At 41.0% G+C, this 24,445-nt stretch overlaps 1 protein-coding gene across 2 annotated transcripts in view; it reads left to right on the forward strand.

The window, feature by feature from the left end:
- Positions 1-24,412, forward strand: part of LOC111611035 (high affinity immunoglobulin gamma Fc receptor I-like) — a 43,174-nt gene extending 18,762 nt beyond the window's left edge. Inside the window, exons 3-10 of one of the 2 annotated variants that reach the window (XM_023346647.1) lie at positions 12,460-12,627; positions 12,835-12,870; positions 13,006-13,284; positions 13,364-13,609; positions 13,691-13,825; positions 13,944-14,030; positions 22,932-23,018; positions 23,602-24,412. In XM_023346647.1, coding sequence (XP_023202415.1) covers positions 12,597-12,627; positions 12,835-12,870; positions 13,006-13,284; positions 13,364-13,609; positions 13,691-13,825; positions 13,944-14,030; positions 22,932-23,018; positions 23,602-23,645 — 945 coding nt within the window. In that variant the 5' untranslated portion in view covers positions 12,460-12,596 and the 3' untranslated portion in view covers positions 23,646-24,412. The remainder of the gene's footprint in view (positions 1-12,459; positions 12,628-12,834; positions 12,871-13,005; positions 13,285-13,363; positions 13,610-13,690; positions 13,826-13,943; positions 14,031-22,931; positions 23,019-23,601) is intronic. The other variant, XM_023346648.1, reaches the window with a different exon arrangement.
- The last annotated feature ends 33 nt before the right edge of the window (positions 24,413-24,445 follow it).

Here is a 24,445-nt window from a genome sequence, read left to right on the forward strand (position 1 = left end):
CTTTCATGGCAAGATGTCAGATTTTGAGTCAGCTGTGCATAAAGTGTGTGTGCGTCTGCACCAGGTGGTCAGGTGTGTGAATCGTAGTTTATCTACATGACAGACGACCTTCACGTTTTTCATCTTTAAAAGATTGAGTCAAATATAGAAAATATGATGTTATTTAATGGTATAATTTCTGCTGTAAACATGGGAAAGAAAATAAAACGTTGTCCACAAAAAGCAACAACTCTACTAAGTATTATATACTTAATATTTTCTGATATTACATTTAGTGTTGCAATATCAGAATGTCTTTCACCACCTCCCACCACTAGGGGGCACCACAGCAGCTTCTCAACCTCCAACATCTCCCACCATCATCCTGTCATAATAAGTGGTTTGGACCCAAAAGCAAAGAACCTGAGGCAACAAATGGAACAAATTAGAGGATTTAATGAAAAAATGACAAACCCACAGAAGGCCTGAGTCAAACAAAAATAATTCATAACAAAAACTAGACAGAAGACACAAAACAATGCAGAGTAATCAGGGAAGAAAGAAGGAACCAGCAGGGAGTGACTGGGAAAGAGAAGTTAAAGTACTGGGAGACTGAATGCTGAACCAGTTAGCTGGTTGCAGGTGTGAGGGGAGAGAGAGTGAAAGTGGCACAGGGGGCGAGGGAGAGACAGAGAATAAGAAATGAATCTAACAGTAAATCAGTGAAACATAATAAAACTAATGTGACTAGAATCACTAATGAGGACTGAACAACAGAAACACAGGAACAAGACTGATCAAACCAACATTTAAAAAACTGAGAATAATAATGAAACTAGGATCAAATTAAACTTCAGAGCAAACTAAGATCCTAACAGGAATCCAATCCTGTCCTCAAGGCCTGCTGTCCTGCAGCTCTTAGCTCCCTGGTCCAACACGCTGCAGTCAAATCTGAATTAGACTTAGACTGACTTTATTGTCATTTTGCATGCACAGGGTGTATACAGAACCAAATTTCGTTGCATACGGCTCAGGACAATGTTTTGAGGTTCCAATATTGTGAGGTTACTCCAGAATAAAATAAAATACAGTATAAAATATGAATATAAATATAAATATAAAATATAAAGTGCAGGAATGACAGTAAAATATAAGTTATTTAGTTATGTACATGTGCAAGGTATGAAGTGGAGACCAGTTTTTAAGTGCAGTCCAGTTAAGAGTTCAGCAGTCTGATGGCAAGTGGGAAAAAGCTGTTTCTGAACCTGGTGGACCTGCACCGGACGCTGCAGAACCTCTTTCCAGAGGGCAGCAGGGAGAACAGTCCATGGTGGGGGTGTGAGGGGTCACTGACGATGTTTCGGCCTCGGGACACGCAGCGCTGGGATGAAATGTCCTGGATGGAGGGAAGGGGGGCCCCGATGATCCTCTCTGCTGTCCGCACCACTCTCCTCACGTTCTTCCAGTCGGAGGCGCTGCAGCCTCCACACCACACAGAGAGGCAGCTGGTCAGAATGCTCTCTATGGTGCTTCTGTAGAACGTCTTGAGGATGGTGGGGGCAGGTGTGCTCTTCTCATCCTCCGCAGGAAATACAAGCGTTTCTGTGCCCTCTTGGCCAGAGACGTGGTGTTCACAGTCCAGGTGAGGTCGTTAGTGATGTGCACCCCCAGGAATTTGGTGCTGCTGACCACCTCCACAGCCGAGCTGTTGATGAGCAGTGGAGCGTGGCTGGGCCGGTTCTTCCTGAAGTCGACGATCATCTCCTTCGTCTTTTTCAGGATCAGGCTGTTGTCTCTGCACCAGTCCACCAGCTGCTCCACCTCCTCTCTGTAGTCCAGGTCGTTGTCGTCTCTGATGAGGCCCACCACCGTTGTGTCGTCCGCGAACTTCACGATGTGATTGGTCGCGAACCTGGGGGCGCAGTCGTGTGTCATCAGAGTGAACAGCAGAGGGCTCAGGACGCAGCCCTGAGGGGAGCCTGTGCTGAGGGTGATGACATCGGAGGTGTGTTGTCCGATCCGGACTGACTGAGGTCTGTCGGTGAGGAAGTCTAGCAGCCAGTTGCGCAGGGGGGTGCTGAAGCCCAGGTGTCCCAGTTTTCCTGCCAGATGATGTGGGATGATTGTGTTGAACGCTGAGCTGAAGTCCAGGAACAACATCCGCACATGAGTGTTCTTCTCCTCCAGGTGAGCCAGGCTCAGGTGTAGGGCGGAGGAGATAGTGTCCTCAGTGGAGCGGTTTCGGCGGTAGGCAAACTGGAACGGGTCGAATGTGGAGGGGAGTCTGGAGACGATGTGTTCTTTTACCAGCCTTTCAAAGCACTTCATCATGATGGGAGTCAGTGCCACAGGCCGGTAATCATTGAAAGAGGTGACTTGAGGTTTCTTTGGCACCGGAATGATGGAGGCAGTTTTGAGACAGGCTGGCACTGTGGCTTGGTCCAGTGAGGTGTTAAAAATGTCTGTTAGGGTTGGTCACGTGATCCGGACCAGTATGGACGCTTAGGAGCTTGCTCTGCCCCAGGACCTTATTAATTTTACAACTCTCTACTTTCGACATCTGCATTCTGCCTGTTAAACGGTCCATTGGAGATGCCGAAGTCGCAGCGTGACGAGGAATTCCCTATTTTTTAATCGACGGGCAAAAAAAGATCCACTCAACAGAACACACGTGCGGCTAGCGAGGCAGAGCTAACTGTTGCTGGCCCTTCGGAGCCAGCGGCAGCTAACCGAGCTACTATGGAGCAGATTTTGGCCGAGGTAAAATCCGTAGCCTCCCGGGTAAATGGAATGGATGAATCTGTCGGTGCCCGTCTCGATGGCATCGATGGCACTTTGAGTGAGATAAAGATATCCATTACCTCTGTGGAGGAATCCTTATCGTCTCTGTCCAACCGAGCGTCACAGCTGGAGAAGCGTGCGGAGGAGGCCGAGGAAAGGATTTCCGCTGCGGAGGACCACAGCTCTCGCTTAGCCGCCATGGAAAAAACAGTGGAGCGTCTTCTACTGAAAGTTGACGACTTGGAGAACCGCAGCCGCCGCAAAAATCTGAAAATCGTCAATCTCCCCGAGGGGGCGGAGGGCTCTACCTCTTTGGTGGATTTTCTCCAGTCCGCTCTTCCAGCTCTGGTTGATCTTCCTGCCGATTTTCCTTCGCTGGAGATCGAGCGGGCTCACCGAGCCTTGGCCCCCGCTCCCGATCCGGGCAAACCTCCGAGGAGCGTTCTGGTTCGGTTCTTAAGATTCTCTCAACGGGAGGCTGTGCTCAGGGCTGCTTTGAAGAAACGTGATATTCGACATGGCGGCTCCCAGCTGCGCTTCTACCCCGATTTGTCCTCTGAGGTCCTGCGTAAGCGACGAGAGTTTGATGCTGTGGGGAGAGCGCTGGCTCGGCTCAACAAGTACCGTGGATTTGCTTACCCGGCTCGCCTCCGTTGTCTGCATGAGGGTCGGATTCTCCTTTTTGACACTCCGGAGTCAGCTGCTGTGTTTTTGGACTCTATAAAGTGAGGTATCTCTCTCTCCATTGCTGTTGTTTTTGGTCTCGATGGCGCTGTAGAGAGTCTGACTGTTCTCCGAGTCGTTTCTGACCGTTTCGTTCCTCTCACGCCAAGTTTTGGACTATGAAAGCGTGACTACACTAAGAACCAGAGGTGGGGACTCGAGTCACATGACTTGGACTCGAGTCAGACTCGAGTCGTTAAAATCACGACTTGAGACTTGACTTGAAAAAATGCTCAAAGACTCGGACTTGACTTTGACTTTCATGCCATTGACTTGGGACTTGACTCGACTTGAAGCTGTTTACTTGAAAAGACTTTATATTTTTTACTCAAAGTCTTAAAATTTAAAACACATTATTTATAAAGTGGCGTCATTAATTAATGTCACTCATTCCGTATCAATATGCGCAGACCGTCACTATGGTTTTCCTCTCTCCTTACGTATGTATGTGTACGTAGCTGCAGCACAACCAATCAAATTAACAGGATTTGGACGTTTAAAAAAACGCGGCAAAGCTACAGAGCTCAGGGAACGAAATACGAAATAACCGCTCGAATATGCTTCCGCGAGTAATTTCTTTTGGCTACGTAGGTTATGAACTTTCGACTAAAAAACGAACTGCAACTTGTAAAACATGCAAGAAGAGAATATCGGATGGAGATGCCACGACGTCCAACTTTGTCCGGCATTTGAAGCTTCACAAAGATCGGTAGGTGGCGCTTTTCTTTTGCTGTAAGATAGTTGACTATAGCTAACTTCGTGTTAGCATGTGTACTCCGGGTTAAATTGGTGATGATTTACCATAAATCCGGTCCTTCAAATGCCTCCACAAATAATGTGCACCGTGTTAGCTCAGGAAGCCGGTGGATAGTGAGCGGGGCTCCGGAACAGAAAGCAGATTCTGGACCTGAACACAGGGAACAGAGTCTCTCTGTCCCATCATGATGATGAGCCGGGTCTAGTATCATCTAAGGATGGTTGGTGTATTTGAAGACATCTACGTTGGGAAATTATATTGACAATATATTGTTTACTGCAGTCAGTGCATTAAGTCAACTGTTTTTGACTGACCGGCGTGACTGTCACATGTCGCACAGAACCCATTTCCAGATTTCTATCATTTGAGATAAATACATATTTTAAAAAGAACAAATGGTCTATTATTTGAATTTTACGTATAATTGCAAATTATTAAAAAAAATCAAATAAAAACGACTCGAAATGACTTGAAATTAAAGGTTCCTGACTTGAGACTTGACTCGACTTTTGCCTGTCTTTACTTGAGACTTGACTCGGACTTGAGGACAGAGACTTGAGACTTACTTGAGACTTGCAACACAGTGACTTGGTCACACCTCTGCTAAGAACAATTTCATTTTGTATACTTAAGGTGTCTTGAACTATAGTATTGTATCTAAATATTCATTCTCTCTTCTATTAGAGAACGGAAACGAATATAAGCAAGGCAATGCATTCCAATATTGGTCTGTAATTCACTTATTCATGCATCAATATTATTTCACTTTTTTACCAATATTATTACATTTTATATTTTCCAATTTTCTATGGAGGGAGGATTGTAGGTGGTGTTCAATTTTTGTCCAGGGGCACTGATGCGGTTTCTTGTTGTCCTGTTTGTTTCTGTGATCACACTGTTTAGATACAGTATTGTGAAATTATATTTAGATTTTTTGGTGACTTCTTTTGGGATGTTTCTTTCCTGCCAATTGGGGGCAGGATTTGGGAGGGTATGTGCTGCTTGTCAAGGGGTTTGTTTTGTTCTTTTTTGTTTTGTTACTCCACAACAATCTTGGTTTTCTCCTCCTCATGTCTCTTTTTGATTTCAGTATTTCATTCATCTCCTTCTAACATCATTCATAATACCTTACGCCAGTATGCCTCGGCCACTTAATCTCATTTCCTGGAATGTCCAGGGTTTAGGCCATGTAATCAAGAGGAAGAAAATTGTGACTTTCTTGAGGAAGCAGGGAGCTGATATTGCTCTTCTTCAGGAGACTAGGCTATCTAGGGTAGAACATCTGAAACTCAAAACAGACTGGCTGGGCAATGTTTATTCTTTTTCTCATCCACAGAACAAAAAGGGCACAGCCATCCTTATTAACAAGAATCTCCCCTTTACCCTCTTACATGAGGAAAGCGATTCGGAAGGTAGATTTATTCAATTGCTGGTCAATCTATAACCATACTCAATGTCTATGCCCCTAATAATAATTCACCTAACTTCATTTCGCAAGACACACACACCCCGGATCAAACACACACACCTCGAATCAAACACACACCCTGGTCTCCATGATCTTAACAGACTTTGGATAGAAAATAATCCGACTCAGAGGAAAGAAGGTAAAAAATAAATCAAGTCTTAAAGTTCTTGGTATTCATGAGCTTTTCTCTATTTTTTGGTTATTTGGTTCTTTTATTATTTCTTGTCTTAACAACAACCAGACATTTAGTCACATGCCATATTTTTCCCTCTCTTGGTCTTTGTGAAGGCATATGCTTTTTTTCCTCTGCTCCATTCCTGCCCTGCTTGCTCTGTTTTTGTGCTGTTTTTTTTCTGTATTTTTGGAGCCTTTCTTTGCACATCATCCACATCTACAAATTATGGATCTGGTCAACCGCTCTCTCAATGCAATTGATCAAAGTTTTCTCAACGAGAAGTCTGGGCACAGAAAAGTCCTCTTGTCCTGCAGGGACAAACCCGGTGGTATTCAGCCTGGATTTATTCATAATATCAGGATTTCAGCTGTTTGGACCTTGTGGATTCCTGGCTTATTGACAAATCTGTGACGGATTTGGCAGAACTAGCGAACACTCGGACTGTTGGTTGGACAGAGACACAAGTTGGATGTGAGTCTTTCTGAGACTCACAGCCCAGCTGAGGACTCAAAACTCACTAATGGGATGGAATCGATCTGGGAGAAGTTTCTAGTTTAGGTTCAGTGGAACGACCAAACTAATTTGGATAATTGGGAACTGAGATGTATCAGAGAGATTTTAGGGAAGATTGAAATTAATAATCTACCCGACCTAAGACATTGTGTCTGAATTGTCTTTCCCGTGTTGCCTTGGAAGAGCTGCGTAATTCAATCTCATTAAAGATATGTAAACATAACGCTCCTTCCCTCCTCCTGTTATCCATGCAGCTGTGGAGCTGAGCGCTCCCAAGGACATGCCTCGATAACAACATCTTATCGGACTTCTGCCAGGAGGCTGAGCAACGTATTTTTGTGGCCTTGTGATGTCACCGCCTCCACTCATGTCTTTGTTTTGCCCTTTGTTTTGTCTGAATGTTGCCATGTGCCTTAATGTGTCCTTTCCTCTTTTTATTTGATCTTGCTAGAAACTGTGGAGTTCTCACTTTTAACCCAGAAAAGGAATTAGAACAAACTTGGAATCCAGAGACTCTAGTTTATTAGTCACTCTTTAGCTTATTTTTAGAAACTGTTGAGTACTTACTATTTAGATCAATATTAGATTATTTTTTAGATTATTATGCAGAGACACTCCTATTATTGCAACTCAGAAAATGAATTAGAACGAACTTAGAGTCCAGAAATAATTCTTTCAGAACATGAACATTTATTTTTTATTATCAAATCAAGTCAATCAAATTTTATTTGGATAGCACATTTCAGCAGCAAGGCATTTCAAAGAGCTTTACATCATAAACACAAAGTCATGCAACATAGAATCAACAATCAAAACACAACATTGAGTCCAGTGCCATCAATAAATTTGTAATTGATTACGTTTCAAATTAAACTCTAAACAGGTGGGTTTTTAGTCGAGACTTAAAGGCACTCAGTGTTTCAGCTGTTTTACAATTTTCTGGAAGTTTGTTCCAAATTTGTGGTGCATAGATGCTGAAAGCTGCTTCTCCTCGTTTTTTTCTTATTAATTAGAAACTGTGCAGTACTCATTACTTTTACAAATTTACAGCATACTTAGAAAGTCCAGAGAATACTTATTTACTTATCTATCAACCCAGAACAGGGATTAGAACTTGGAATCCAGAAAAACTACCTTAGCAATTACTTTTTAGACTCTATTCTTCCAACCCAGAAAAGGAATTAGACCAGAGGATACTTACTTATACTTTTCTACCAACCCTGAATAGGAATTTCTAGTTTATTTACTTTGCATCAACATTATTAGCTTTTTCTTCTTTTGCTTTTTCCTTTGGTTTATTTTGTTTGTATTTCCTTTTAATTCCTGTAAAGCATTTTATATTGCCTTTTTTTATTGAAAATGCACTATATAAATAAAATTACCTTTACTTTTGACTACCTTTTACCATAATTCTAGTTTATTTGACAGACTGAAAATGTATTTCACTCAGTTAAAATATACCTTTTGCGTCATAAGAAGTATTTACTTTGCTTTAAAGGGTATTATTATGTATTTTCATATCGTTACATTTTATAGCACAATCAACTATGTTACCTTCACTTCTTATAAATTATAACTTAAAAGAAATTTAATTTGTAATTTAACTCTTTGAAATTGGGCCTCTGTCTCTTTAAAAACTCCTGCTCTTTCTGAAACTCCGCCTCCAGGAAGTCATTAAAAAATGGTTCCTCCAAAATATGCAGTTTGCATCAAATGAAGCATTTAGTTGGTAACTCGACCCAATAATGTTCTGTTCTTTGGATCAGCATGAACAGATCAGCGCCGATCATATCAATATTTATACATGGCAGCTCTGTTCTGGCATCATAGCAGCTAACAAGCGAGGTCAAGGGTCAATACATGGTACAGAAAGGCTTTGTAATAAAGTAGCCAGATAAAAGCTGCTGGCTGACAGAACATTTATCTGAGACTGGAAAGCCAGTAAAACAAATCTCTGCTGTCTGGACTCATCATTACAAGAAGTTCCTAAACACCTGGATCCTGCTGGGCCTAAAGCTGAACCCGGTCAGCAACACTGAGCAGTGTTGTATAGTAACGAAGTAAAAATACTTCACTACTTTACTTAAGTATATTTCGGAGTACTTCATACTTTCCTCGAGTATGAAAATTTTTGATAACTTTTACTTCACTATATTTCCGAACTTAATTGCGTACTTTTACTCCGATACATTTTCAATGTGTGGTTTAGTTACTCGTTACAAAAAAGCGAGAGAGAGAAACGCAACTGTTTTGACCCCACCTACTGATTAGCAAGTAGCAAGCAGGCTACCGAACAAAGTCCGTAGCCTACTTGCCTGGGCTTGTTCATCACCTCCAATAGGATACACCTGTTTCGCTTCTCCCATTAAACACAAAGCAAGTCTCGCAATCAGCAGCAGCCACATGGAGGAGGAGACGGAGACCACAACGACTGCAACTACGTCGGACACGGCTCCAGGGGAACCACCAGCTGGTGATGAGAGCCCATGGCCTTATTTAAACACAATACACTATTTCGTGGGTGTTAAAGATTCGTCGTAGCGCATGCAGTTTATGTTATTCCTGCCCGAAGATGTGGAAATTCTATCTTACAAAAACTCCCCGTCCAACTTGAAGAAACACATCGAGGTAACGTCTTATGAAATGGTTATAATCCTCCTGTTTCAGTAACTATAGCTTGGTCACTAGGCACTACTGTATTGTGAAACGTTGACCATAAATGAACTTTGTTTGGCATTGTTTCAGTTCCATACATGGTGTATTTAGCTTAGGCCTAATGTTGACTGTAGCAGGCTACCTAGACTCCTCTGTTCAAGGGGGGACAGAAGCCATAGCGATAGCAATTTAGACTAAATTTAAAGAATATAGGAAAGGCATGCAAGTTCAAAACCAGGTTTACAGATGCCAATAAGCTGCATTTCCCTCCCAATTCTTTTTTTCTTTTGCATAATGACCAGTTGTGTGCACCACCTACTGACTGTAGCATTGACTGATTCACTGATTTGTGAAGTAGAGTAATCGTAACAGCTCTTTTTCTTCATGTTGGCCGCATTTTCTGTACTATTTATTTTTCTCATTTTCAGCACTGACCTTACTTGAAGGGAAAACTTAAGGCTTACAAAAACTTTGTATTTTCTGTCCTGGAGGGTATACTAAGAAGCTGGTTCAGTTGTAAAGCAGGTTAAGTTAACCTTGTGCTATAGGTAAAGCACCTAATTTTCTTAACTAAATGATGCCTGCAGGTATATCTATTAGCAGGTTTAATTTTGCCTGCACTTGGTTGGGTACATTATTTTAAGTGTATTTGACAAGTTTACCAAAATATAAAAAATGTCATTCAAACTGCATTTGCTTTGTTTTACTTTTTACTTGTACTTTTCATTACATTACTTGAGTACATCCATTTTTACAGTAATTTCCATACTTAAGTACAAGAAGTTTCAGATACTTTAAGACTTTAACTCAAGTAACATTTCAGTCAGTGACTTGGACTTTTACCAAAGTCATATTTTGGAGAGGTACTTGTACTTTTACTTGACTCTGAGATTTCAGTACTTTATACAACACTGACACTGAGAGCCTTCATTGTAAACTGCATGAGGCTTTGGACAGCAACTCTGGAGGCCATTTGACAGCCAGCAGCACAAAACTCCAGCTAATGTGGAATATAGCAAGGAGTTGGAGTTCTGCATGGACCTGAATCCCCTCAGCCAGATAATCACATCATCATCAATAGTGACCCTCAGAAATGGGGTCACAATCAGTCACTTTCTCTACAAGCTGTAAGCTAACTGTATGCGAACAGTGAGTGAGACATCTGATGCAAAGGCATCAAAACCTCATTCAGGCTGGAGAAATGGTGACAAACAGGGAAGGTGATCCACACAGAGGGGATAGCAGAGGAAGATACAGGAACCTCTGACTCTACAGGCAAATGGCAACGAGGCAAGGAAACAGCAACACATAAATACCTGCAGCAAGAAAACTCAGTGGCAACATCAAGGTCCAGATAATCAACAGCAATGCCTTGCCGGTAACCAGATATCTTGAAATTCAGACATAAAGGATGCTCACCATGGATGGTGGATTCTGCTCCAAGTATAGCATCCCTGTACTGGACCAGGGATCCCATATAAATACAGGGCTAAACATTAAGCACACAGAAGGAGGCAGAGGTCTAATGAGCATAAGAGCCACAATCCAAAATGAAATATTCAAACTCCAAAAATGCATCAGGAAGAAGGCCTAGAGGGATGAAGTTCTCTGTAAATGTTTCAGACAATGGAAACTGGAAGAGAAGAAGCTGAAGGAACAATGATGGGAGGAAAAAACCCTGCATGAGATGAAACATCGACATTTACTATACAACATTTACATTTTTTATCATTTACTCAGATGGATGGAGTTGATATGATAGGGCTGGACTGACAGACAGCACAGAAACACTGATCATAGCAGTGCAGGAGCCGAACTTATAAAGACCCTAACAGGTGAAGACAATAGCAGAGACTTGGGTCATAGGAGCTCTGGGGTCAGTGACCCCAGAGTGACCCCCACACTGGAGAAGTGGCTCCAACAGAAACCTGGAGAAACACCTGACATCTCAGTCCAGAAAAGTTAAGTCCTAGGAACAGCCAAGATCCTGAGAAGAATCCCAGGCCTCTGGTAGAGGAGCTGAGCTGGAGATGAATGTGTTAATATCAGGTAATGGAAGTTAATCGACCAACTGATTGTGACCTAAAAGCCTCTGGAGGGTTACCTGGTTAACAGCAGCACTTTACTGGGAACGACAGCAGGCGGCAACAAAAGGTGAAGAATTTCCTTTTTCTTTGTTGCATTGTTAGTCCATGTGTGCACGTCTACGTGCACAAGCTCAAAATTTCACATGTACAAATTATGGCGGCAGCTTGGCTGGATGAAGACAAGAGACTGAGGCCTCATCGCACAAGCTGCACAGGAGATGAATGAAGAAGAACATTTATCAATTAATACTTAAAACAAAATAACTTCTTTTAAATCTTCCTGAATATAAAAACTTGGAAAAGTGAGAATCTTCAGACATTATTCGGCCTAAAACAATAAAACATTTTATTGAACAATTTTTAGAAAACATGCATTCAGTGGCAGTTTGGGATTTGGGCTACATGGGTAGTTTCCCAGGGTGGCATCAGTGAGGGGTGAAGGATCCAAGAACTAGAAAATAAAATCTAATGACCTAAAAACCCCAAACTGAACAAGTTGCTACTAGTTGTATGAATGTGTAGTTGAGTAAGTTTCTCTTTGGGGTTTAGCAGGACAACATTTCTGAAAGATGCTTATTTACATATCGGACTTAGAAAGATAAACGTTCTGATTAATTGGGATTAATCCAATTAAATGATGGAACCGTTTGACAAAAGTCCATCACAATGAGCAGATTGACACACATGCAGTACATGGATAAATTTCTGTGAAAATAGACAACAATAATTTATATAAACTAATATTTGTCTGATATCCTAATTAATGTTCATATAATAAACCATGAAGGTTTTTTTCTGTTATTCACTTTGTCTTCCTGAACATCTCTTTCCAGCAGCTCCCACCAGGGGGCGCCACAGCAGATCCTCTTTCTCCATCTTCTGTCCTCCTTTATCTCCTCTCTCTCTACATCAGGGGGTCCAAAGTGGGTTCTGGAGGTTCTGGAGGTTCTGGAGGTTCTGGAGGTCCGGCATCCTGCATGTTTTAGTCTCTCCCTGGTTTAACTCACCTGGATCCAACGATGATCATTAGAGGCCTAAGATGAACTTTGACCTGCTGAAAGGTTGTTGGTACCAGCAGGGAGGGAACCAGAACCTGCAGGATGCCGGGCCTCCAGGACCCACTTTGGGCTCCACTGATCTACATCAGGAACCTTCTCTGGTTTCCTCTGTCCCTCCTCTACAACATCTCCATGTTCAACATCCTTCGTCCAATTGTACTAATGTAGTGAATCATTTATGTCAGATATTTGGACACATTTCCATTTAGTATTGAATATAAACAATAGTAAACACTGTCCTGCTTTTCATTGCTGTTATTAAGGTGGTTCCTGAGTGAAATGTGAGTTTCATCCTGTGAAGGTTTGTCTGCTGCTCTGATCCCTTGATGTGGAGGAAGGAGGCGGGTTCAGCTCAGTAACAGCAGCTGAACTGAAGCTGAACTGATCAGTCAGAGCTACGATGAGACCAACATCTCTACCAGCTTCACTCTGTAAGTACAAACACTTTATGATCCGTTTGGGTCAAACTGCTGCTGGCTTTCATGATTCTCAGGGTTTTATTTTTAATCCGTTCAGAAATCAGAGCATCAAAGAAAATGAGCAGATTTATAAATTTATAGATTTTCTGTTTGACATTCAAGTTTTTCAGATTGTAAATTGTTTCAGATCTTGAACTAAAAATGTTCATTTTTCTTTAGTTCTGACCTTCTTGGTTTCCTGCACAGAGGCTGAAGGTTGGTTATACTCTGTAATATTAACTTTAAATGTTCCAACAAAATGTTTCAGAAAGAGAAATGAAACAAATCCTGATTTAAACAATTAAATACAATGCAACATTTTAAAACTGATATGATGATTTTATTTTCCAGTCCTCCCAGTTCGTCTGACTGTGAATCCCAGCAGATCTCAGTTCTTTAGAGGAGAATCAGTGACTCTGATCTGTGAGGATGAAAACAGATCTGATGGATGGACTGTGAGGAGAAACACGACCAGAGGAACCAGGACTGAGTGTAAAGATGGATGGGGAGAAGCTGATGGTTCTACATGTAACATGAACTACCTTCTCCCAGAGGATACTGGTCTGTACTGGTGTGAGTCCATGTCTGGATCCTCCAGCAGCAGCAGCAGCATCCAGCTCTCTGTCTCTGGTAAGATCAGACTGTGGAGTTAGTGTTGCTGAAGCTGTGTGGAAATGGATGAAATGCTGTAGTTTGTCTCTGTGTTGAGGTGGATCAGTGATCCTGCAGAGTCCTGTCCTCCCTGTGATGGAGGGAGATGACGTCACTCTGAGCTGCAGAGCAAAGAATCCAACCCACAACCTCCCAGCTGCTTTCTATAAAGATGGCTCCTTCATTGGTGATGAAACTACTGGCAACAAGATTCTCAACTCAGTGAAGAAATCTGATGAAGGCCTCTATAAATGTAACATCAGCCGTCATGAAGAGTCTCCATCCAGCAGGATCTCTGTCAAAGGTCAGAGGTCAGCAGCTTCTCTGTCTGCTTCAACCTTCATCAGGAGACAAGAAATAAATTATTACCTTTGATTCATTTCAGAGAGAATCTCCTCCACTCCTCCATCTTCCTCCCAGTTTCTCCTCTATGGTCTCTTGCCTCTAGCTGGTGTTGTTCTGGTTCTACTGGTTCTACTGGTTCTACTGGTCAAACGTCACATTAACAGGAAATCTAAAGGTGAGATCAATGTCAATTATTTTAGGTGTGAGTTTTTATTTTCAAGTCCATATTTGCAAAAGTTCTTTTTTTTATTCATCTGTACATCTTTCAACTATATATTGATTAATTTTTCCAGATGATCAGGAGGATGGAGAGGAAAGTTTAACTTACACTGATGTTCAAATATTCCAGAGGAAACAACAGAAAGACAAACCAAACGGAGGTAAAATGTTTTCTTGTATTTGTTAGTTTTCTGGAGCCACAAACTTTTAGACTGATAGAAAACTAAATAAATTAAATAAACTAGATAATCTAAACAAACTAGATAAACTAAATAAAGTAAATAAATTAAATAACAGAATCAGGTTTTATTCAGATGTTTATTGATTATAACTAATTCTCTGTTCAGCCTGCAGGTTTTAAACATCAAACAAATAAATAGTTTTACTATTTAAACCATTTAGAACATAAAAAATATAATTTATTGATGTAAATATTTTGAATTAACTTGTATGAATATCAATTAACCTATTTATCAATTTAACACTATAACATAATAAATGTATTAAATTGTTGTTTCTGTTCTGATAGGATTCTGTTTCCAGACTGTTGGGTCAGTTAGTGATGTTGCTGTTCGGTTCTTAAAGTACAGAATATTTATAGTTATATTTATATTTATATTTATGTTTTATTTATATTTATATTTATAGTTATATTTCTATTTATATTTATAGTTATATTTCTATTTATATTTATAGTTATAGTTATATTTATATTTTTGTTTATAGTTATATTTATATTTATATTTATATTTATGTTTTATTTATATTTATATTTATGTTTTATTTATATTTATGGTTATATTTATGTTTTATTTATATTTATATTTATGTTTATATTTATGTTTATATTTATATTTATGTTTATATTTATATTTATGTTTTGTACAGTAAAAGTTGTTGTTTGTGTTGAACCGTTTGCAGCAGTTTGTGGTTTTGCTGCTAACTGGGTCTAACAGACTCTGCGGTCGTCCAGTTTCCTGTTTCTGTGTCTCAGCTGAAGGTTCACAAGCCGAAGCTCTGAACAGATTCACCTGAGGAAAGATTGAACTAGACTTAGACAGTAAAACTGTTTTAATGTTTTATTAAATAGCTTTGGGTTTAACTGCTGTCACATGTAGCGTCATCTATAACCAGGACTGAAAGAGTCTGAGTGTTTTTCCTCCATCAGGACAGAGATACTGTGTGAGACGCAGTTTTAACACTTTACATGATATTATATAAAAATAAACCTTAACTGCACAATCTTTGTGGCTCCGGGGCCCAGATTGATAAAATACTTTAGTGTCTAACTCCAGTCATCCAAACATTGTTAAAAACTCCAGCAGAACATTTTAAAAATCTTCTTAAATTATAGATTCTGCTGAATTTGTTGATCCAAATGGACAATAAAGGAGATGAACAAACCCAGTGTGAGCCTGTAAGGGATTCTTTGGACTCCAGGCTTTAGGGCCCTGTGCACTTTGACCCCTGGGCATTACCCATAATCCCTCCCAGCTTGAACTGGTTTAACTGTTCACAACCAGCGTCTAGATCTAGAGCATCTAGAGCTGTAAACTGTCCAGAAGTCATTGACTTTCTGTTGATGAGCCAAAATATTCTAGTAAAATCCCTGACATGAGTTTCATCATGAACATTAATGACTCTGATGCTCAGGACTGGCAGGTTTCTGTAACATCTGATTCCCAGCAGCTTCACTTTTTACCTCAAATGATGCGAAACGTCTTTTAGTTCCAGCATCAAAGCTTCACAGTTTCCACTGTTTTACTGGCAACATGCAGCGTTTCCACCTGCTGCAGCTCCGCATGAAATCAGGCGGGAACCAAAGTCTGAAGAGGAACCATTCATTACTGTTCATTCCCAGTATGAGAAACAGAGACCCTGAACGCCACACGGACCCACTGCTGGATATGAGTCAAAGTTTAGCCGCCTTTACTCTGATTCTGATTGGTTAGCAGGTCTGTGTGGTGAAGCTGGTAGATTCAGAGAAATGTCTCTGAGTGAATCTGATGTTCTGGTTCTGATGTTCTGGTTCTGATGTTCTGGTTCTGATGTTCTGGTTCCACAGCAGATCCAACTTGATTCAAACGTTGTAGAAAGATCCAGTTCTGTCTGATCAGAACATTTCCTCAGACTCCTTTAGGATCATCAAGAGGTTTTTGGTCTTTGTGTTCTGTTGGGTCTCCAGTGACTCTGACCTTTGAACTCCCGGATGGAGGCAGTTTTTGCCTCAGTCTGTCTTCCATATTGTTGAGTAACGACCTCTGACCTTTACTGAGGCCATGAGGTCTGCAGAGATTAAAACATTGTTCTGGTTTCCTCTGGGATCTTCTGGATTGGGATTTTGGCTTTAACTGGTTTTTCCCCAGTTAACCTCAGACAGATTCGTCTCCATTCCAGATCCTTCATGGTTCCTTCCTGTTTCTGAAACAACTGGTAAAAGCTGGTATTGCCTCCGATCAATGTGATTGGCAGCAGACTGTTGATTGGTTTTGGCTTCAGTACTTATAACAACAGCAACATCTGAGCCGCCATCTTTAATCCAGGACCAGACTGTAGCCGTTGGTCAGACCTTGAGGTCCAACAGGTTGTGATGGACGAGGTCATGCAGGGTCAGAGGAAGAAACTGAGACTTTGGAGAAACTGGCCGTCTGAGGGAACATGCAGGTTAAAACAGAAACAGATGTTGTAAAAGTGGAGTCCTGCTCACAGAGACCTCAGTGGCTCCATGTTCACACATTTCCACCCACAGTCATTTTCACGCCCACATAGTGAGAATCTCAAGCAGTGGAGACACAAAGAACCCGACCAGAACCAGATGGTAACTGGTTAGACTGGAGAAAAGACTTGATCTGATTTCTGTCAGTCTCTCCTGGGAGGATCTTCACTCCTCCAGGTTTCCTCCATTTTGGATGATCTGAGTTTCTCTGGAGCCTCAGAGCCATAATGTCATCATAACTCTGATCATAACTTTATCTCCATCTGGTCCTGAACTTCTTTAATCTGGACATGATGTGGCTGTTTGAGACTTTTTATCATATTTCATGATGTTCATGTAGAGAACGAAGTTATAACAGTCGATGCTATGATGAGCTTTAGAGGTAATGTTAACTATTAATAGTTAACTAACTAAACTACCATCACCTGGTTTTCCACCATATAAAATCTGATTTCAGACTCTGGGTCTGTTTGGTCAAAGATCTTCTCCGTTTCTCATCCTAGAAAAGCTCCAAACTTTACAATATTCTCCTCATAATCTGTGAAAAGTATAAAAAGTTTTCTGCAGTTTGAAACGTTGCAGCTGATAAGGAGCCATTTTGTCCTTCATGTTGTAACATTAACTTTGTTTTAACCAACAACAAACTTTACTTTTGTAAAGTTTAATATCCTCCAATATTGATCCAATAGATATAAGAATATTTTCTTTTAAATTGATCAAATCAGCTGAAAGTTTTTTATGTTTTTACTAAACTGAACTGATCATAACTTTAAAATATCCAAACTATTAAGTTATTTTTCCATTGAATGTTTTCATCTGATTTTCTCTCCATAACTCAGAACCGCCTCAGTTCCATCAACTGAAGTTTTATTTCTCATAATAATGAAATATTCACCAGTAGAGGAACATTTAGCTTTAACAAAGTTCTTCTTGTCTTCATTAATGTTTATTGCCCCAGTATCTCCATGTTCTGACCCGGTTGGTCTTCATTCTTCCGTTGGGTGGTTGGTCATGTGATCTTCTCACGCCATCAGGACGACAGCAGCGTTTCTCATCAGAGGCTGGTTGAGCTGCTGCCGTTTGGTCGCTCTGTGGTTTGGACTTCGTCGCTGTTGATTCCGTTCCAACTTGAGAAACTGTTTGCGTCTTGCTTTGATGTGAACGTGTGACATTGAGTAAACAGAGGTGAAATGCATTGTGGTTTCCGCTGCTGAGAGTCAGACATGTTCTCGTGACTAACCCTGCTCTCCACAAACCCTGGCACTCCTGGCAGCCGTACCTTAAAGAGCAGGACTGAGTTTTAACATGAAACCATTCAGAAGATATCAACCTTTAATTTGAGAGCGATTATTAAGTTTATGAACTTAATATCTTTAACAGTTGACCCAGTATGCAGCCACTCGGCCTCCTACTGGGCAGTGTGGTCTGTTACTGGTGTGTTTCCATTGATGTAATGGAGTAGGATGCGTTTAAAGACACGAGGGCCCTCAGGTCTTCTGAGCTGGAGCTAAAGGTTCAGTGGCTCCGTACCTGGGAAGAGTCGCCGCCTGAGGGGAACCAGAGTGACGAAGCTCAGACAGCAGCTGCTGCAGCTGCTGCTGCAGCTGCTGCAGCCAACAGACTCTGGTTTAGACAGAAACGCCTCTAAAAGGCCTTGAGCTGCTGCTTTGAGTTTCGCCTCACTACAAACACCGCTGTAGCTTTTGAGCCCAACAAGAAAACTCTTCAAAATGGGAGAAACAAGAGAACATACCACTGAAGTGAGGCAGACGCCTCCTGATCGTCATGAAGCAGGAAATGATCAGAGTTTCATTTAGAAACTTTGTCTTCACAACAACCTGAAAGTGTCTGATGTCACTTTCCAATCAAAGGTTGATCTGTAAATCACCAACCTGACGGAAAACGTGTGATTCCCTCCATCGTCTCTGACCAGAGAATCGGATCCGTTTGTTTAGGAAACAGAGGAAATGATGGATCTGATGGTCAGATGGAGAATTGAAGCCAAATTCCATCTTGATTCCCTCAGAGCTTTAATTACATTTCAATTTAAACCATAGATTGATTTTATCATAAGTATTAAAAACACAGAGTGATAAATGCTAACGCTGTTAGCCACAGATATGAGGAAGTTTTAAATAAACAGAAAAGTTTTAAGTTGGTTTCATCCTGAACCAAAGTCTGCACAATATTTAAAGGAACAGAATCAAATCTATATATTTTTAGCTTTACATCATATTATAAATTTATTCCTTCATCAAAAACATACCTGGATTGTTGCCATGGTTCCTTCATAATCTCCATGGCAACCATCCAGCTGTGCAAAACGCCTGGGTGGGCCTAGCCCCGCCTTTGGCTGCAGCTCCTCCCATTGGCTGCAATTTCCAGGTTTCTGCCTCACAGAGCAGCTCCTTCAGACTAGCCAGCAGCAATTAGCAAACACCTGCTGGAGCTGCTGAGCTGCTGCTCAGAGCAACGCTCCTAAGAACAGCTGGAAAAGGCATAATGGAGAAGCATTGTTGTGACGATGAACTGAAGTGTTGGAAAGATTAGGAGCTTCTTAAAGGGACAGAGGCCAATTTCAAGGCTTCAAATTACAAACTCAAATTTCTTTTAAAGTCATTTTATATATAAATCATTTTCATAACAGCTGAAGGTAAAAATTACTTGATTTTTAAAATTTTGTCTTTTTTTGTCTTTAGACTGAATTGGACTCAATCCTGTATGAATGAGAGCAAAAACCTTCTGGTGGCTTTTTGTTCAGGTTTTCTCAGTTATAGTGACAGAGCAGCTCAGCAGAATCATCAGATGATCATCTTCATGTTCATTTATGATTTTACAAACTGAGAATATTACCAAACTGGACTTTCTGTCAGTTTATGATTGAATTAATTCTCATTTAAATGAATTTAGGAATCAGAGACCAGTGATATAAATGATGTTATAATTATCATAAATAATAAAACTGATGTCTGCAAGTTCAATATTCTCAGCACTTCCAGAGCTGAAGGGAAAGAGGAGAAAATTTAACATTTAAAGATGATCTAATCTTAAACTATACATGACAATATTTTAGATAAGATCAGATTTATTTGTCATTGTCATCAACAGATTACAGATTGAGATTTGCTCGACTCGAGTTAAGATGCAGGTTATGTGTATATACATAATATACAAAGATAAAGAAATAAATAGTACAAAATGAGAAATAAATAGACATCAGAAGATGGTTGCAGCGCCTGGAGGTGTCGCAACAGAATTTACATTTTTAACAAAGTGGTGTCAAGAGCAGAAGTTCTTATGCCTTTGAATTTAGTGCCATGATTGCCATCGGGTAAAAACTGTTTTTTAGGCGATTTGTCCTGGTTTTTATTGCTCTGTATCTCTTGCCTGATGGCAGCAGCTGGAAGAGACCATGGCCAGGGTGTGAAGAGTCATTTAAAATGTCCAAAACTTTCTTGTGGAGCCTGGAAGTGTAAATCTGTTCCATAGTGGGGAGGGGGCAGCCTATGGTTCTCTCTGCTGCCCCAACAACCCTCTGGAGCGCCTTCTTGTCCGCGGATGTGCTGCTGCCGTACCAGACACACAGACCGTACGTGAGCACACTCTCTATGGAGCAGTGATAGAAGGCCTGCAGCAGGTCTGAGGGGAGACGGTTCTTCTTGAGTATTCTCAGAAAGTACAGTCTCTGCTGTGCCTTCTTCAGCAGCTCCTTGGTGTTGGTGCTCCAGGTTAGCTTGTCCTCCAACTCCATGCCCAGAAACCTGAACACTGGGACCCTCTCCACACAGGTCCCACTGATGGTGAGAGGCTGGATGTCCGTTTTGTTCTTCCTGAAGTCGATCACCAGCTCCTTTGTTTTGGAGGTGTTGAGGAGCAGGTTATTGACTTTGCACCACTCTGACAGCCGCTTCACCTCATCCCTGTACTCCAGCTCCCCCTTCCCGCCTGAGATGAGACCAACAACAGTCGTGCCATCTGCAAACTTTATGATCTTGTTGCTGAGGTGGTTGGAGACACAGTCATGAGTGTAGAGGGTGTAGAGAAGTGGGCTGAGCACGCAGCCCTGTGGCGATCCGGTGTTCAGGCTCAGAGCAGTGGAGGTGTGGGGGCCCAGTCTGACCCTCTGGGGCCAACCTGTTAGGAAGTCCAGGATCCAACTGCAGGTGGCTGATGGGAGCCCAAGGTTTGCTAGCTTGGACACCAGACGTTGGGGAAGTTTAGTATTAAATGCTGAGCTGAAGTCCACGAAGAGCATTCTGACGTAGCTCCCCTGCTTCTCTAAGTGGGTCAGGGCAGCATGAAGTGCTGTGGATACAGCGTCCTCTGTGGACCTCTTTGCTTTGTAGGCAAATTGGAGAGGGTCCAGCTCAGCAGGCAGGCCAGCGAGGATGTGACTCCGCACCAGTCTCTCCAAGCACTTCATGATGATCGGTGTGAGTGCCACTGGACGGTAGTCGTTCAGGGTGTTGATGTTGGTTCTTTTCGGCAGGGGGACAATGGTAGAGGACTTTAGGCAGGGAGGGACAGTGGCTTGAGACAGGGACTGGTTAAAAATCTTTGTGAAGATTCCAGCCAGTTGGTCTGCACAGTCTTTAAGCACCCGTCCCGACACACCGTCAGGTCCCGCAGCCTTCCTTGGGTTCACCTTCCTCATCACCTGCCTCACCTCACACTCCTCTACTCTGAGAGCAGAGCTGCTGTGGACAGGCAGCTGTGATGGAGCTGTGGTAGGTGTCGCCTCAAAGCGGGCAAAAAAGATATTCATCTCCTCTGCCAGGGAAGTGGTTCCCTCCGTGCATGGCTGGTTGCTGGATCTGTATCTTGTAATGTGCTGGACACCCTGCCACACCTGCCTGGTGTTGTTGCTCCTGAGCTGCTTCTCTATTCTCCCTCTGTATGATGCCTTAGCTTGGCAGATGCCTCTTCTCAGGTTGGCTCTGGCAGAACTGTAGAGTGCTTTGTCCCCAGACCTGAAAGCAGCGTTCCTGGCTTTCAAGAGGCCCCGGACCTCCTTAGTCATCCAGGGTTTCCTATTCGGATAGATCCTCATGAGTCTGTTCCTGGTGACATTGTCCGTGCAGAACCTGATGTAGTCCAAGACTGCTGAGGTGTAGTTCTCCAGGTGCTGATGTGAAAAAACCTCCCAGTCAGTTCTCTGGAAGCAGTCCTGTAGTTGGTGAGAGGCATCCTCAAGCCAGATGGTGACAGTCCGGGTTGTACTGGGGACACGTTTCCGCAAGGGGGTGTAAGCAGGGATCAGTAGCAGGGACACGTGATCAGACTGGCCAAGGTGTGCTAAGGGTTTAGCCCTGTATGCTTGTCTGATGTTTGTGTCCAGCTTGTCCAGAGTTTTATCCCCCCTGGTTGTGCACTTTATGTGTTGATGGAGTTTGGGGAGGACTGATTTCAGATCAGCATGATTAAAGTCCCCAGAGACGATGTGAACTTGTTCTGGTTGTTGCTGATAGTATCATGCAGGAGTCCCACGGCCGAGCTAGCGTTAGCATCCGGTGCTATGTAAACCTATCGGGGTCTGCATTTAATTGTGATGAACTCCACTTTAAATATGTTAAAGTTAATAAAACTGCATGTTTAGTGTTTTTATCCTAAAGCTGAACTTTCAATTAAAATACTTTATACAACAAACTCGGTTAAACTAATAACTAATAAAAATGGAAGAATAACAAAGAGAAGTAAAACTATCAAAAAGTAAAACAGTAAGAAGGAAAAATGAGAAGTAGAACAAATGACTAATAAAATAATGAAAGTATCTTAAAAATAAGTATAAATATGTTTGTTTCAGAACCAGGTTGTTTAAACTTTGGTCAAATTAGCTTTAAGATTCATTTTATTCTGAAAAAAGAACAATAAGTAGAAGTTCAGATTAAAATGCAAAGCAGAAGATAAAAATATTCTAATAAAGATTAATTTAAAAAATATCTTAATAAGAAGCAAAGATTTTGCCTTTAACTCTTTATTTTGTGTGAAGCTGTGAGTCAGTTCTATTTATTTATACATCTGCATTTAATGACGGTCGATGTTTTGTAATATTCAGCTTCTATGCAGCACAGATCTGGAACAAACTTCTGTAAAAATGTAAAACAGCCGAAACACTGAGAGCCTTTAAATCTGGAAAAACAAACTGAAACATCATGAAGGAAAAATGGATCAACATTTTATATGTTTCTATGATGTAAAGCATTTTGAACTTCCTTAAGCTGAAAAGTGATACAAATAAAATCTGATTGATTGATTGATTGATTGATTGATTGATTGATTGATTGATTGATTGATTGATTGATTGATTGTTGCATTTTTTTTAAGCCTCTTATTGTTAATTTTTCAGGAAGCGATCCGTCTGCAGTCGTTTCCACGGTGACGACAGATGAAGTCAGTTATGGGCAGATAATCATCAGAGAAACCAGGAAAAGAGGTAAAACTTCTCTAAATACATAACTGAGCACAAATTAATCTTCTTATTCTGATCTTTAATCTGAAATGGAAAAAAATCAGAAAATATTGATGTTGAATAAAACTAGATTCACTCAGAAAAATAAATTATTTAATGCAGATTTGTGAAGCCTGCTGCTTTCTATTACAAAATAAAAGCATTGTGCTCCTGATTTCTGCTCTTATTACTAATAATAAATAAAGGCATAAGCTTTAAAATAAATATTTGCATCAAAACAGCTTGAACTGAAGCTCCAACAAGCAACAGCTTGAAAATAAATAAATCATTTATTCTGGAAAGTTCATGAAAAAATCTACAAATTTACCAAAATGAAGCTAAAAAACATGATGAGATGATTATAGATTAAGTTTCAGTTCATTTATTCATATCATGTATTAAAGTGATAACATGTTTCTGTGGTCCTTTAAATAAACTGAATTATTTTATTTCAGTTCAATCACATGAACTGTGAATCGTTTCCATTCCAGTCGATTCTCATTATGAACCAAACAGTTCAGGTTCATTTTGGTTTATTTTTGATTTGATTTCATGTTTTTCTTTTCAGATTATAAACCAGAACCAAAAGTAGTTTATTCCACCCTGAGGTAATCCTCCAGGTCCAGCAGGAACCTCCACCGGCCTAGTTAAAGCCCAGAATGATCGATTGACTCCTGGTGAATATTTATCTGTCTGTAGAACCAAATGAATGTATTTAATGTTTCAGTCTCATGTTTTCAGTAATTCACTGTTTTTATTTGAAATGTCTGAACTGTTAAAACCTCAAAGCCTGTTGAACCAGTTTAACCAGTTTAACCTGTTGAACCAGTTTAACTTGTTTAACTTGTTTAACCAGTTTAACCAGTTTAACCTGTTGAACCAGGTTGACCTGTGGAACCAGTTTAACCAGTTTAACCTGCGGTTCTGCAGCTTGTTGCTAACAAACATGATGTTCCTGCCTGCCTGTCTGTCTGTCTGTCTGTCTGTCTGTCTGTCTGTCTGTCTGTCTGTCTGTCTGCCTGCCTGCCTGCCTGTCTGTCTGTCTGTCTGTCTGTCTGTCTGTCTGTCTGTCTGTCTGTCTGCGGTTCACCAGTGGAAACTTTTATTCACAGCAGCAGGTGAGAAAAACTGAACCAGAACCGCAGAACAAACCTGTTAAAACTAAAAAAATCCCCCAGTGTGTGAAAGTAAAGCTGATCCTTCAGGTTGTTTATTGATTTTATATTTAAAGAATCTGTGATAAACTGCAGTTAAAGTTAAATTAAGAGTCTGTGGATTCAGAACATCAATATTAGATAAATAATCTGGGAGTTTTATTTCTGTTAGTTGGTCCAGTTGGTTCTGGTTGGTTCTGGTTGGTTCTTCACTTTTATTTTTGTTTGTCTTAATTTGTTATATTAAACAATAAACCA

Source organism: Xiphophorus maculatus, chromosome 14, assembly GCF_002775205.1.
Source record: "Xiphophorus maculatus strain JP 163 A chromosome 14, X_maculatus-5.0-male, whole genome shotgun sequence".
Classification (NCBI taxonomy): domain Eukaryota; kingdom Metazoa; phylum Chordata; class Actinopteri; order Cyprinodontiformes; family Poeciliidae; genus Xiphophorus; species Xiphophorus maculatus.